The sequence below is a fragment of the Pollicipes pollicipes genome, unplaced genomic scaffold (assembly GCF_011947565.3).
Source record: "Pollicipes pollicipes isolate AB1234 unplaced genomic scaffold, Ppol_2.1 Scaffold_3087;HRSCAF=3621_pilon_pilon_pilon, whole genome shotgun sequence".
NCBI classification, from domain to species: domain Eukaryota; kingdom Metazoa; phylum Arthropoda; class Thecostraca; order Pollicipedomorpha; family Pollicipedidae; genus Pollicipes; species Pollicipes pollicipes.
The window spans coordinates 19,236,258-19,248,672 of record NW_023596225.1 but is presented as its reverse complement, the minus strand read 5'-3'; the positions used below and the strand labels follow the sequence as shown (position 1 = coordinate 19,248,672).

Below are 12,415 nucleotides of genomic sequence, written 5' to 3'. Positions count from 1 at the left end.
ATTTCCCTGGGTACAAAATGGATGTATTAAAGGGAAGTACTTAATATTGGATGGCCTCTCCTCCAGCATGTTTTTTTGTGCTAAGCTCTGGAAACTAGGAGAAAGTATTTCTGTGAATTTTGTAATTGTCAATGCTTGTAAAAATGTGAAAACTTGTGTGCTGCCAAGCCTGTGGACTATTACAATATGTACTAAAACCATTTTGCCTGTAAGCTAATTTCTGTGAACTGTTGCTTCATGCATCTTTTTTTCTTCACATTGTCCCTGTTTCCTTTCACATTGTCCCCTGAGAAATTCCCTGCTTTGGATCTCTGGGAACAACTTGGAAAATGTACTTTGACATTTTGATGTTACAACACATGTTAGTCATCAGACATCAGTCACAAGTCAAACCACACTTGAGTGTTTTGAGTGGTTGTGTGTTTTACATTTCCCTGACTCTCCCAAGCTGTCCAACTGGCACACTGACCATTTGCCAACTGGCCTTTCATGACTGAAATGCTGCATGCAGCTGTTATTCAAACATTCTGCCTTCCTGAAATAATGCAGCTCAAACCAGGTCAGGGATGCTGACAGCTAAACTGATAATGAATAAACAAGTAGGGAACAGAAGTGACATGCAATTAACTGCAGCAAAAAATATCCTGTACAATGTCTTCATTTGGCTTTGCATTCATTTTGTGAAGGGGTCTCAACAGAATCATGGCACAGCCTTGTATGGAGCACCAGCAACCCAGAGGTCATTTGAATGCTCCAGCTATTAGCATCCCATGACCCAGGATTCAAACCTGGTCCCTGCATATGAAAGCCAAATGTGCCAGCCACTCAGCCATTATGCCCCTATCTTTGTATTTTGCAGCAGTTATGAGTTACAGTCGGATGGGCAGACCAAATGTTCTGACAAATGTAAATTTTTATTATTGTTTTTTAATGATTAGCTCTAACCTGTGTATGTGGTCCGGAATGTTTCTGTTTGTGCTTGGTCACAAAACCACTGATGTCACCAAATCCATTGTATATATCCACTCATGCTGTGCATCAGTTGTTCATTGGAGAGAGTAAGATAAACAAGGATCCATGAATTCATTATCCATGGCCAGAAACCCCATCATTGGAATCACATACAGTGCCCAATCTTGTCAATGTCTGAAGTTGGGTCAGCTCCATTTTTGACAGGTATGCAGTTATTGCCAAGACCTCAAAGAAAGCTGAAAATCATTCTCGCACACTAATGAAAAATTCATGATCACCAGCCCATATGTTATGGACTTCTGCAGCTTGTGACTGTGGTGGCTACAGCGGAGGTGCTCCTTTCTGTGTCTAGATGAACGAGATGATGAACCCGACACTGCCGAGCCCGTCGCCGACGTCCACGGACGCCTGCCTCAGCATAGTGCACAGTCTCATGTGCCACCGTCAAGGCGGCGAGTCCGAGGAGTTCGCCAGGAAGGCCATTGAGAGCCTCGTCAAAAAGCTGAAGGTAACGCGCCTAATTGCGGACGACATCGTAGCAGGGATGGGTGCGGGCTCTCGGGAAAAGTTTCTGGGCTGGAATCGGGCATGTTTCTGGTGTTTTCACAATCAGATGAGAGAGGTGTCTACTGGTCAAATTTGTGTGTGGGTGTGTGCGTGCGTGCGTGCGTGCGTGCGTGCGTGCGTGCGTGCGTGCGTTGTGTTCTATAGGACATGTTATGACCTGTAGTGTATTTAGTTTTTACTCAAGATGTAGTGATGTTCCTAGAAAGTGTCATAGCTCAGACATTCTATGCCGTCCGGAACTTCGAATCTTTCGGTTGCGTTGCAGGCTTTTGTAGGAACAGCCTCTGCCAACACTCAGCTACAGCATACTGAAAGAGTGACGAAGTTGTGCCGTTCTGAGACGGATGTAATGGGGATTTTGAATGACCGCACTGTCACTCGATCATTAACTTGGGTCTGCAAACTGGTGTAGTAAAAGTGTGGGGAGGTGGCTCTTGGCTTGTCAGATTTGTGAAGTGTTCCACAATTGTATTTTATGTACTAAAGGTGCACGCCCTTGTCAAATACACCGGCGGAGATTGCAGCGTGCCCACATACCGTCCGTTGGCGTCCACAGGAGAAGCGCGATGAGCTGGACTCGCTGATCACGGCCATCACCACCAACGGGGCGCACCCGAGCAAGTGTGTCACCATCCCGCGCACGCTCGATGGCCGCTGCAGGTCAGGGACGCGGGACCTGGCCGCCTGGAGGCTCGCGTGGCACGGCCGATGCCTGTCGAGATCGGCCTCCGGATGCGAGGCACTCTCAGAGTTCTCGCTCAGCCCTGCCCATGGACCAGACCAACGTGTGGATAGACGTTTTTACTTCGTTGCAATGTTTTCGTGGCATGGCTTTGTTTGACGGGATTATCCGTATGTGTTTTTCGTGATTATGAACTACTGTTGTGTGCGGCTGGACGTACGATGTACGCTTTGCTGGGCCATTTGCTGTCCCATTGCCTTTCATGTGTTTTTTTGTAATATCATACCGTTGGGATCCCCGTTATTCGCACGCTTTAAGTTTAGACGACGCACGGTCTGGACGACGATCCTGAAGTTGACGTACCTTGTTTTGCCTCCCAGGTCGCTGGAAGGAAAGGGTTCCCACACGTGGTGTACGCCAAGATCTGGCGCTGGCCCGACCTACACAAAAACGAGCTGAAGAATGCCAAGTTCTGTCAGCTGGCCTTCGACCTGAAGGCGGACGCCGTCTGCGTCAACCCGTATCACTACGAGCGGGTCGTCTCCACCGGAATAGGTCAGAAGCTTTCTTGGCAGTAATTGCCACCTGTTGAGTTCAGCAACGATTTACATCCAGTAGACTTTCTTAATCGCGTTTTGACAAGTGTGTAATGATGGCTTCAACGTGCCGTCGGTGGGAGATGTTTTCCAGTCTTCAGTGATGGTGTTAATGTGGGCTTTCATGCTCAAGAGGTCCTATGTGGCCATGCAGTTGCAGTCCTTGGAAGCGCACGTCATCACTCAGTCAGCACTCAAATGTGTTGTACGTAAAGTAAACAGAAGGTAAATATTGTACGAAGCTCCTTCTATCGCTATGTGTGCATTATATACGCTTCTGTATTAAAATAAGTCACTGATAAGTTCAGCGATTCCCCAAAGCCCATCAGCATGATCCATTGTGTCGGAACGACGTTATTCATCATGGCAAGTTAAATGGGTCATTGTCATTGCACATGCTTGCTTAGTGCCTCATCCACAAGCTAGCTTGCCAGTTCATTGAAAACTACCACATGTTGAGCAACTTTGTGAATTCATGCCAGTTACATAGCTCTACTCTGGTATTAATATGGAAAACAGTTTATGTGTCTATCTCGCCCATCTCCTTAAAATGGCAACAGTGTTTTAGGACGGTGCTGTAGTTTCGTGAACAACGTTGACACGAGTCCGGCTGCGCCGCGGTCATCACGTGAATGGCTGTGACCACAGATCTGATGTTGGGGAGGGGAACAACCCAGGAACTGTACTCTGGGGTGCAACGTAACGGGAAAGTGACGTTTGAAATAGGAACGTATCAAAAACGTGCATCCAATTTGCAAAACTGGAGGGGACAAAAGCCTCTCTCCGGAAAGCTGGAGAGGATCTGCCCCATCCCCGATCCCTCCAGTGGTTACACCCGTAACCACGCGCATTGTGCGCCGCCGCCAGACCTGTCGAGCCTGTCCATCCACCCGTCGAACCCGTCGTCGGTGAAGAACGAGTACACGGCGGGCCTGGACCACCCGGATGCGGCTGACGCGGCGCCGCAGTCGGCCGGCGGCGTGTCACCGGCGGCCGCCGTGGCTGCTCAGCACCGAGCGCCACTGCACGGCCTTCCATATGGCGTGCCCTCCCACGGTTAGTCCCCGCACGGCCCCACCCATGGTCAGTCTCACGCACGGTCTGTCCACCCACGGTCAGTCCCCGCACGGCCTGCCCACCCACGGTCAGTCTCCGCACCGCCCGCAAGGCCTGCCCACCCACGGTCAGTCTCACGCACGGTCTGTCCACCCACGGTCAGTCCCCGCACGGCCTGCCCACCCACGGTCAGTCTCCCGCACCGCCCGCAAGGCCTGCCCACCCACGGTCAGTGTCCTGCACGGTCTGTCCACCCACGGTCAGTTTCCCGCACCTCCCGCACCGCCTGCCCACCCACGGTCAGTGTCCTGCACCGTCTGCCCACCCACGGTCAGTCTCCCGCACCGCCCGCACGGCCTGCTCACCCACGGTCAGCCTCCCGCACCGTCTGTCTACCCACGGTTAGTCTTCCGCACGGCCTGCCCACCCACGGTCAGTCTCCCGCACGGCCTGCCCACCCACAGTCAGTCTCCCGCACGGTCTGCCCACCCACGGTCAGTCTCCCGCCCGGCCTGCCCACCCACGGTCAGTCCCCGCATGGTCTGCCCATCCATGGTCAGTCTCCCGCACGGTCTGCCCATCCACGGTCAGTCTCCCGCACGGCCTGCCCACTCACGGTCAGTCTCCCGCACGGTCTGCCCACCCACGGTCAGTCTCCTACACGGCCTGCCCACCCACGGTCAGTCTCCCGCACGGCCTGCCCACTCACGGTCAGTCTCCCGCACGGTCTGCCCATCCACGGTCAGTCTCCCGCACGGCCTGCCCGCTCACGGTCAGTCTCCCACACGGTCTGCCCACCTACGGCCAGTCTCCCGCACCGTCTGTCTACCCACGGTTAGTCTCCCGCCCGGCCTGCCCACCCACGGTCAGTCTCCCTCACGGCCTGCCCACTCACGGTCAGTCTCCCGCACGGCCTGCCCACCCACGGTCAGCCTCCCGCACCGTCTGTCTACCCACGGTTAGTCTTCCGCCCGGCCTGCCCACCCACGGTCAGTCCCCGCACGGCCTGCCCATCCACGGTCAGTCTCCCGCCCGGCCTGCCCACTCACGGTCAGTCTCCCGCACGGCCTGCCCACCCACGGTCAGTCTCCCACACGGTCTGCCCACCCACGGTCAGTCTCCCACACGGCCTGCCCACCCACGGTCAGTCTCCCGCACGGCCTGCCCACTCACGGTCAGTCTCCCGCACGGTCTGCCCATCCACGGTCAGTCTCCCGCACGGCCTGCCCACCCACGGTCAGTCTCCCGCACGGCCTGCCCATCCACGGTCAGTCTCCCGCACGGCCCTGCCCACCCACGGTCAGTCCTCCCGCACGGCCTGCCCCATCCACGGTCAGTCTCCCCACGGCCTGCCCACCCACTCAGGGTCATCTCCCGCACGGCTCCTGCCCACGCACGGTCAGTTCCTCCCGCATGGTCTGCCCACCCACGGTCAGTCTCCCGCACGGCCTGTGCCCATCCACGGTCAGTCTCCCGCACGGCCAGCCGGTGGTCAGTCTCATGCAGGCATCTCCAAATGTTAAGACGCTTTCCTAGCCACTTCCACGTAATTTCGTATCCGTAATCCTTCCTTTGGCCATGACGGATCCCACTGACAACTGCAGATTGTCTGGCTGCGGCTCTATTAGGTGGTCTTCTTCTCTGGCTTCCACAGCTACTGCACCGTCGCGCCAGCACCTCCGGACACCCGACCCCGCGCTTCTAAGCGTCGCGTTGTCGTCTCGCAACACCTCCCGACTGCCGGGATGGCGTCGGGGGCTGTGCACCCCGTCGCACCATGATGATGGTGTGACGATGATGATGATGAGCTCCCCGTTTCGCGGGTATTCTGTGGTGGGCCTGGGTCGTCGACACGCGGTCGTTGTCTCCCGATCGTGTTGTGGTGCGAGGCGAGCACGTGCGTTTGTGTGTGTGAGTGTGCGCTCAGACGTGCGCGCGTGTTTGTATATGCATGCGTGTGTGTGTGTGCGCCTGCGCGTGTCCGCGTGCGTGCGTGTGTATGCTTGTCCACGCGCGTGTGCATGCGTGCGTGCGCGTGGGCGCGCTCCGCCAACTCATCACCTATCTGCGTACTCTCCTTAACCAGCTGTTATCGTCCTCACACCGCAACACGATTGGGTATGGGAAGTGGGAAAGCTGGCGCATAAGTGTGAATGAGACATGCTGCTGCCCCGGTGGTGAGTCGGCTAGCTGCTTTGTAAGACTGGCTGCTGGTGCTGTGACGGCTGGCTTGCTTTGGCCGGCGCCGGCCGCGCTGCTAACGGCGGCCGGCGGTGCTCGCCGCGCCCCACTAACGCCCGGCCGGTGCGTGTGCGCGCGCGCCGCGTGCTGTTGCAGGTGGCTCGTTGCCATCGCCGGGCGCCCAGCTCCTCGCAGGCTTCAGGTGGCGCCGCGGCCGCCGCCGCCGCCGCCGGTTCCGACCCCAGCGCCGGGTTCTCGGAGTCGCGTCACAGTAAGGCCCGCTCCCGCCCGCCCCGCCCTTGCCCGCTACCGCCGCCGCCGCCAGCTCCGACCCCCAGCGCCGGGTTCTCGGAGTCGCGTCACAGTAAGGCCCGCCTCGTCACCGCCCCCGCCCCGCCCCGCCCCGCTCCGCCCCGCTCCGCTCGGCCCCGTCACCGCCGCCGCCGCCGCCGGCTCCTGCCCCAGCGCTGGGTTTACGCAGCCGTGACAAGTAGGTCCGCCCCCCGCTCTCCGCCCCACCCGCCCCGCCCCTCCGCCGGCTCGGGCCCAGCGCCGGGTTCTCGCAGCCGTGGCACCGTAAGACAAAGTCATTTGCTTTGATTAGAACGGGTAAGTCACCCACGTGACCTTGTAGTTATGGTCTGGCTGTTGCACTGCTTTCAGTGGCAGTTCTTTCTGTGAGACAAGCCGCTATGTATTTTTCTAGCCGTGGTCGGTGCATGTGCTGGTGCATTTCTGATCACTCTGTATGCATGCTACTTATATCGGGTGGAATTGCGGGCTACTGCTATTCTTCAACTTTGTATTCGTACACTCTGTAGTGTGCCGTTGTTTTCAGTTTTCCTTTACTCTGTCTGATGCCACTTTTATAAATGAGCTGGGATTTTTCAGCACGCTGGTGTACGTTCAAACGTTGCGCTTTCTAGTCAGCAGTCGTTTGGTGAGTTCGTGAAATGCACGTTTTTGCCGAAAGCTCAATACGTGGTGCGTTCATTTGAGTTCTGGCACTGATAACGTCACACCTAAAATGCAGCTCTCTGTCATAGACAGTAATGTGGCATGTCCTGTCTTTCTCTCGCTGCACGATTGGACTCTGATGCTGATTGTTTTCCTTTCTGTGCTGTTCCAGCAAATCATTTCATGAATGCTGCGCCGTTTATAGGTTAGTTGAATGGGGTACTAGTTCATTCAGTAGTGACAGAGGTGGTGGCATTACCTTTGCACGTGTTCGCGCACGTCAGGTTTCTGCTTTGATACACAGGATGCGGCTCTTTCAGCTGATGATACTCGGGTGTTGGTTGACGTCAGGGGATGCGCCGGCGTCCGTCGCACATCGCAATGATTGCCGCCTTTGAGAAGCTCGCCGGGTCTTGTCGGGTTGTCAGTGGCGTGTGAAATCGTCAATGGGCTTTATCTATCTCCCGTGCGAGGCTGGACTCAGCCCTGACTTGCTTCGTGCTCGTGCTCGTGCAGTCGCTCATGCATTCGACGCTCGGTCAGTCCAGCCACATGAGTAAACCCGGGCCTGTGCTGACCAGCACGAAGTCGGCCTGTATCGCGCGGGCCGGCCGTCGGCGGCGCGCGCCTGACCCGGCGTGCTGGTGTGTGCGCAGCCGGCCCGGGCGGCGCCCTGCCACCCCAGCTGCCGGCCAATGGGTTCGGACTAGGCACGGCGCGGTTCGGCGCCGCCGGCACGGCCGCCCCCTGGAGCGGCGGCGACCGCGGCTCCGGCTCCGGCTCGGGCTCCGGTACCGGCTCGACGCTGACCTACCGGCGCGACATGGCGCCGGACCGGCCGGCTGCCTACACCTGTGAGTGGCGACCGCCGCGACCGGGCTGCCCCCACACGTGGCATGGACCTGCTCGCTAATCCGCTCCGTTTCCCCCCCCCCCTCCTTCGTCCAGTCCTGCGCCGCGAGCTACACTCCCTGCGCCGTTTATTTGCTTGTCTATATGTTGAGCTTCCTTTCTTATCCCCATAGTGTGTTGTCTCAAACGGATATGAAATTTTTGACTCCTCGGACGGACGCACCTTTTTGCGCGAAGTCGTCATCATCATGTTCTAGGCACTTGTTTCCTGGGTTCCGCTCTCGCGAGGTATTAATTCCTCGTTATGATGACCCACGTTTGTGTGTTTCCAGTTTTTCTACGTGCACTTTGTTGCGCTCTACTTTTCATTCTCACATGCAGCTGAAGCGGACCAGCGTCTCCGTGTCCCATGCACCGTTTAACTCATTTCCTGTGAACTGGGCTGCACGCATCTGTAGCGTACGATGTAAACGTGGTCATAACCCATGTCACCCCCTGTTACAATTACGCCCTTGTCCTGTGGACTCTGCTCACCGGGTGTATCACACGCGCCGAAGTCGCCGTCACCCGTGTCGCGTCAGCCGCCCGGCCAGCGCCACCCAGCGCGGTGCTGACCGACCGATGGCCGGACCGTTCCAGTTTCGGGGACGAACGCGCACGTGCAGCATCAGGACACGCAGGTGCTGCTGTCCAGCGTGCCGGCCCCCGAGTTCTGGTGCAACATCACCTACTTCGAGCTGGACACGCAGGTGCGGCGCGGGCGGCAGGCCACCGGGCGGGCGCCGTCCGCTGGCGGCGGAGCGGGCGCCTGCTGAGCGACGGCCAATGGCTCTTGTGACGTTGTAGACCTGTTTGCGGGTTTGGTGTGATCAGTGGTGTCACAAAGCTGACGGTGACGATAACGCTGATGTGCGGTAGTGACCGATTCACCGGGATGGTGTGACAGGAGTTACTGTTTTCGCGCAAAGGAAATAACTGGATTCCGTCAATGATTAATTAGCATGCATTAGGTGATTAGAGCTACTGTGCTGGTGGACATGGAATTATTGTGGTATAGTTTTTCAGCTATTTTAGTCCCGTTTTATGACTACGCTAGAACTGACTGTCCTGTGATTGATTGTGGGTGTCTTTATTCCGCAAGACCATGCCACCCGTCTTGACTCTATGCATGTGCGACAGTGGAGTGTGGCCCTTGCTGTCTGACCTTTCCAAGCCGTGCGGTGCGCCGCCGCCGACTGTCAGCGTCGTGTGTTCGTGGCCAGGTGGGCGAGGCGTTCAAGGTGCCGTCCAGCATGTCCTCGGTGACGGTGGACGGGTACGTGGACCCGTCGGGCGACAGCCGCTTCTGCCTGGGGGCACTCAGCAACGTGCACCGCACCGAGCAGAGCGAGCGTGCCAGGTGAGTGTCCTGGCAAGCAGAGCGAACGTACCAGGTGAGGATCCTGACGAGCAGAGCGAGCGTGCCAGGTGAGCGTTCTGGTGAGCAGAGCGGGCGTGCCAGGTAAATGTCCTGACGAGCAGAGCGAGCGTGCTAGGTGAGTGTCCTGACGAGCAGAGCGAGCGTGCCAGGTGAGTGTCCTGGCGAGCAGAGCGAGCGTGCCAGGTGAGCGTTCTGGTGAGCAGAGCGAGCGTGCCAGGTGAGCGTTCTGGTGAGCAGAGCGGGCGTGCCAGGTAAATGTCCTGACGAGTAGAGCGAGCGTGCTAGGTGAGTGTCCTGACGAGCAGAGCGAGCGTGCCAGGTGAGTGTCCTGGCGAGCAGAGCGAGCGTGCCAGGTGAGCGTTCTGGTGAGCAGAGCGGGCGTGCCAGGTAAATGTCCTGACGAGCAGAGCAAGCGTGCCAGGTGAGTGTCCTGGCGAGCAGAGCGAGCGTGCCAGGTGAGCGTTCTTGTGAGCAGAGCGAGCGTGCCAGGTAAATGTCCTGACGAGCAGAGCGAGCGTGCCAGGTGAGTGTTCTGGCGAGCGGGGCAAGTGTGACAGGTGAGTGTCCTGACGAGCAGAGCGAGCGTGCCAAGTGAGTGTCCTGACGAGCAGAACGAGCGTGCCAGGTGAGCGTTCTGACGAGTGGAGCCGGCGTGGCACGTGAGTGTCCTGGCGAGCAGAGCGAGCGTGCCAAGCGAGGGTTCTGACGAGCAGAGCGGGTATATGGGATGAAAAGCACAAACCCGACGCGTTTGTGTGCTTTAGGAGTTGTTTCAGTCAAGGCCTGGAGGTAGTAGGGAGACTGGTCGTCCATGGGTAATGGAGAATAATAACAACGCGTGTCAATTATTCGTTTAGCATTGTTTTACATAGTTTTGCGAGGTGTGCTATACGTGCAGGTATTGGGGCTGCAGTCTGACACCAGTTATAGCACGGATGTGGGAGACCATTCCGATAGTTCGGCTGCGGGGCACGGTCATGACTGACGTTCAATCGACGGAGCTGTTCTTACTATGGAATGCAGAAGGAAATAGGAATCGGAGTCATATTCAGTGTCGCCGGCCATTCTCCACCGACGGTGTTAGACCAATGCAGCGAGCGCTGCTGCGTGGTCCGACAGTATATCCGTTAACCGGCCGTACTCTCCTCGCGCTGGCAGGGCCTGGCGTGCCACCTGCAGGGGTGCCTGTTGACCCGCCGGCCTGTGTCTCTTCCGCAGACTCCACATCGGTAAGGGAGTGCAGCTGGATGTGCAGGGCGAGGGCGACGTGTGGCTGCGCTGCCTCAGCGACCACGCCGTGTTCGTGCAGAGCTACTACCTGGACCGAGAGGCGGGCCGCGCGCCCGGCGACGCCGTCCACAAGATCTACCCGGCCGCCTACATCAAGGTGTTTGACCTGCACCAGTGTCACCGGCAGATGCAGCAGCAGGTGCGTACCTCGTCGGCTCGGGCCCCGACGTGCCGTGACACTGTCGGGGATGGTCTTTCGCAAGGCTTCGCACAGGGGATCTGGGCTTTTGGTCGGGGCGGGTGCAAGACAGGTATAACCAGAAGATATGGCTGGTATATTTGTAACAGTGATGTCAGCAATAATTGTGCTAGTTTCTACTCTTACAGTTGAGGTAGTCGTAGACCTTGTTCGATCATGCGAACCATGTAAAGAGGCCGTGCTTACTTAGTGTGAAGATATGTAGGTGGAATGACGTTGGGAACTTCACGCACTCTCCAATTCTTGTCCAACGGTTTTGCAAGAAAATGTACCTGTGACGACATTTGCCGTCGTCTTGCACATACGCTCGTGTGACCCCGTCTGGCCTGTGGGGTTGGCTGCCGATCACTGGCGCCTGTCCGCTGACACCTCCTCCCCACGGCGGCGAGCAGGCGTCGCAGGCGACGGCGGCGGCGGCGGCGCAGGCGGCGGCCGTGGCCGGGCACATCCCGGGCGTGGCCAGCGTCGGCGGCATCGCGCCGGCCGTCACCATGGCTCCGGTGGCGGGGCTCGGGGTCGACGACCTGCGCCGGCTCTGCATCCTGCGGCTGAGCTTCGTCAAGGGCTGGGGGCCCGACTACCGCCGCCAGAGCATTAAGGAGACGCCCTGCTGGGTGGAGGTGAACCTGCATCGCGCGCTGCAGCTGCTCGACGGCGTGCTGCAGACCTCGCGCGTCGTCGCCGCCCGCTCCTGAGCGGGGCGTGCGAACGGGCGGCGGGCTGGATACAGTGTTCAGTGGGAGGGCGGCGGCGCTCCCTGCCGAGACAGGTCGGCAGAGACCCGGCCGGTGCGGGGCGCTGGCCGCTCTTCGGACGCGAGCGCGCGCAGACGTCGACGGCGTCGGAGGTGGGCAGAGGTCTGTCGGGTGAGCCGGGGCCGGCGGCGGGCGCGACCGAGTGCCTTCGCCTTGTGGTGTGGGACGGACGTGGCGGGTGCGCGCGTGATGATAAGAATACTCAGCGCCTGGCCGCCGGCGGAGCCGGTGCTCTGGCTTAGGGAAGGCTGTGATCTCATGCGAGCGCGGCGGCGGTCCTGCTGGCCCGACGCCGTCACGTGTTGGACGAGGTTATGCGCGATACAGGGGCAGGCATTCGCATTGTCGCGGCGAGAGTTGAGGAGCCGTTGGCTCGTCTTTTAAGCTTTGGCTGGGCGAATCCGGCAAAAATGCATAGAGGTGGACGTTTTGTAATCGTTTTAGTTGTATCACCATTCGCTGTGTGCGTCCCGCTCATAGCGCTGAGTATTGTCATGTTTGAATCTCTCGTTGGACTTAGTGCACTTGCCACTTCCAGTTCGCTTTTAGCGCGCGAAGAGGATGACAGGCTTCAATTTGTGACGTCACCAAGTGGTGATCGCGCTTTTTGTCCGCTGCGCGCGCTCACGCAACCACCGAATGTTATCGCCCCGCAGTGTCGCACTCGCTCTAAATACGCGTCCGTATCGCGAAAGGTATAGTGGTTCCGCGTTGCATGCACCATTCTTGACCGGTAATCGGTGCAGTCCGGAGCTGTTGCGTGTGCCTCGTGCTGCCAATGTGTTATCGTCCCTGATGAACTCTCGTCTCGCTTTGTACCATATTCATAGAATACATCATAAGCCTATGTTCCTGTCGTCCATAAATGTGGGAGCTGGGTGCTCGCCT

At 58.1% G+C, this 12,415-nt stretch overlaps 2 protein-coding genes across 2 annotated transcripts in view; both read left to right on the top strand.

Annotated features, from left to right (window-relative positions):
• LOC119089847 (tetratricopeptide repeat protein 39B) overlaps nt 1-1,328 on the top strand; it is a 14,575-nt gene extending 13,247 nt beyond the window's left edge. Inside the window, exon 12 of the mRNA XM_037212658.1 lies at nt 1,300-1,328. Coding sequence (XP_037068553.1) covers nt 1,300-1,328 — 29 coding nt within the window. The remainder of the gene's footprint in view (nt 1-1,299) is intronic.
• Nucleotides 1,329-1,330: 2 nt separating this feature from the next.
• Nucleotides 1,331-11,505, top strand: LOC119089846 (mothers against decapentaplegic homolog 4). The gene is made up of 10 exons (XM_037212657.1): nt 1,331-1,480; nt 2,096-2,196; nt 2,598-2,776; nt 3,685-3,873; nt 7,184-7,216; nt 7,668-7,865; nt 8,503-8,612; nt 9,126-9,262; nt 10,502-10,712; nt 11,165-11,505. The coding sequence occupies exons 1-10, from the start codon at nt 1,334-1,336 to the stop codon at nt 11,465-11,467; spliced, it is 1,608 nt and encodes a 535-aa protein (XP_037068552.1). The 5' UTR covers nt 1,331-1,333; the 3' UTR covers nt 11,468-11,505.
• The last annotated feature ends 910 nt before the right edge of the window (nt 11,506-12,415 follow it).

Excerpts from the sequence above, each read along its gene's own strand:
- LOC119089846 (XM_037212657.1), top strand. The coding sequence starts at position 1,334 with ATGATGAACCCGACACTGCCGAGCCCGTCGCCGACGTCCACGGACGCC. Across the intron at positions 2,777-3,684 it reads GGTCGTCTCCACCGGAATAG|ACCTGTCGAGCCTGTCCATC; the intron begins GTCAGAAGCTTT and ends CGCCGCCGCCAG. Across the intron at positions 7,866-8,502 it reads CCGGCCGGCTGCCTACACCT|TTTCGGGGACGAACGCGCAC; the intron begins GTGAGTGGCGAC and ends GGACCGTTCCAG.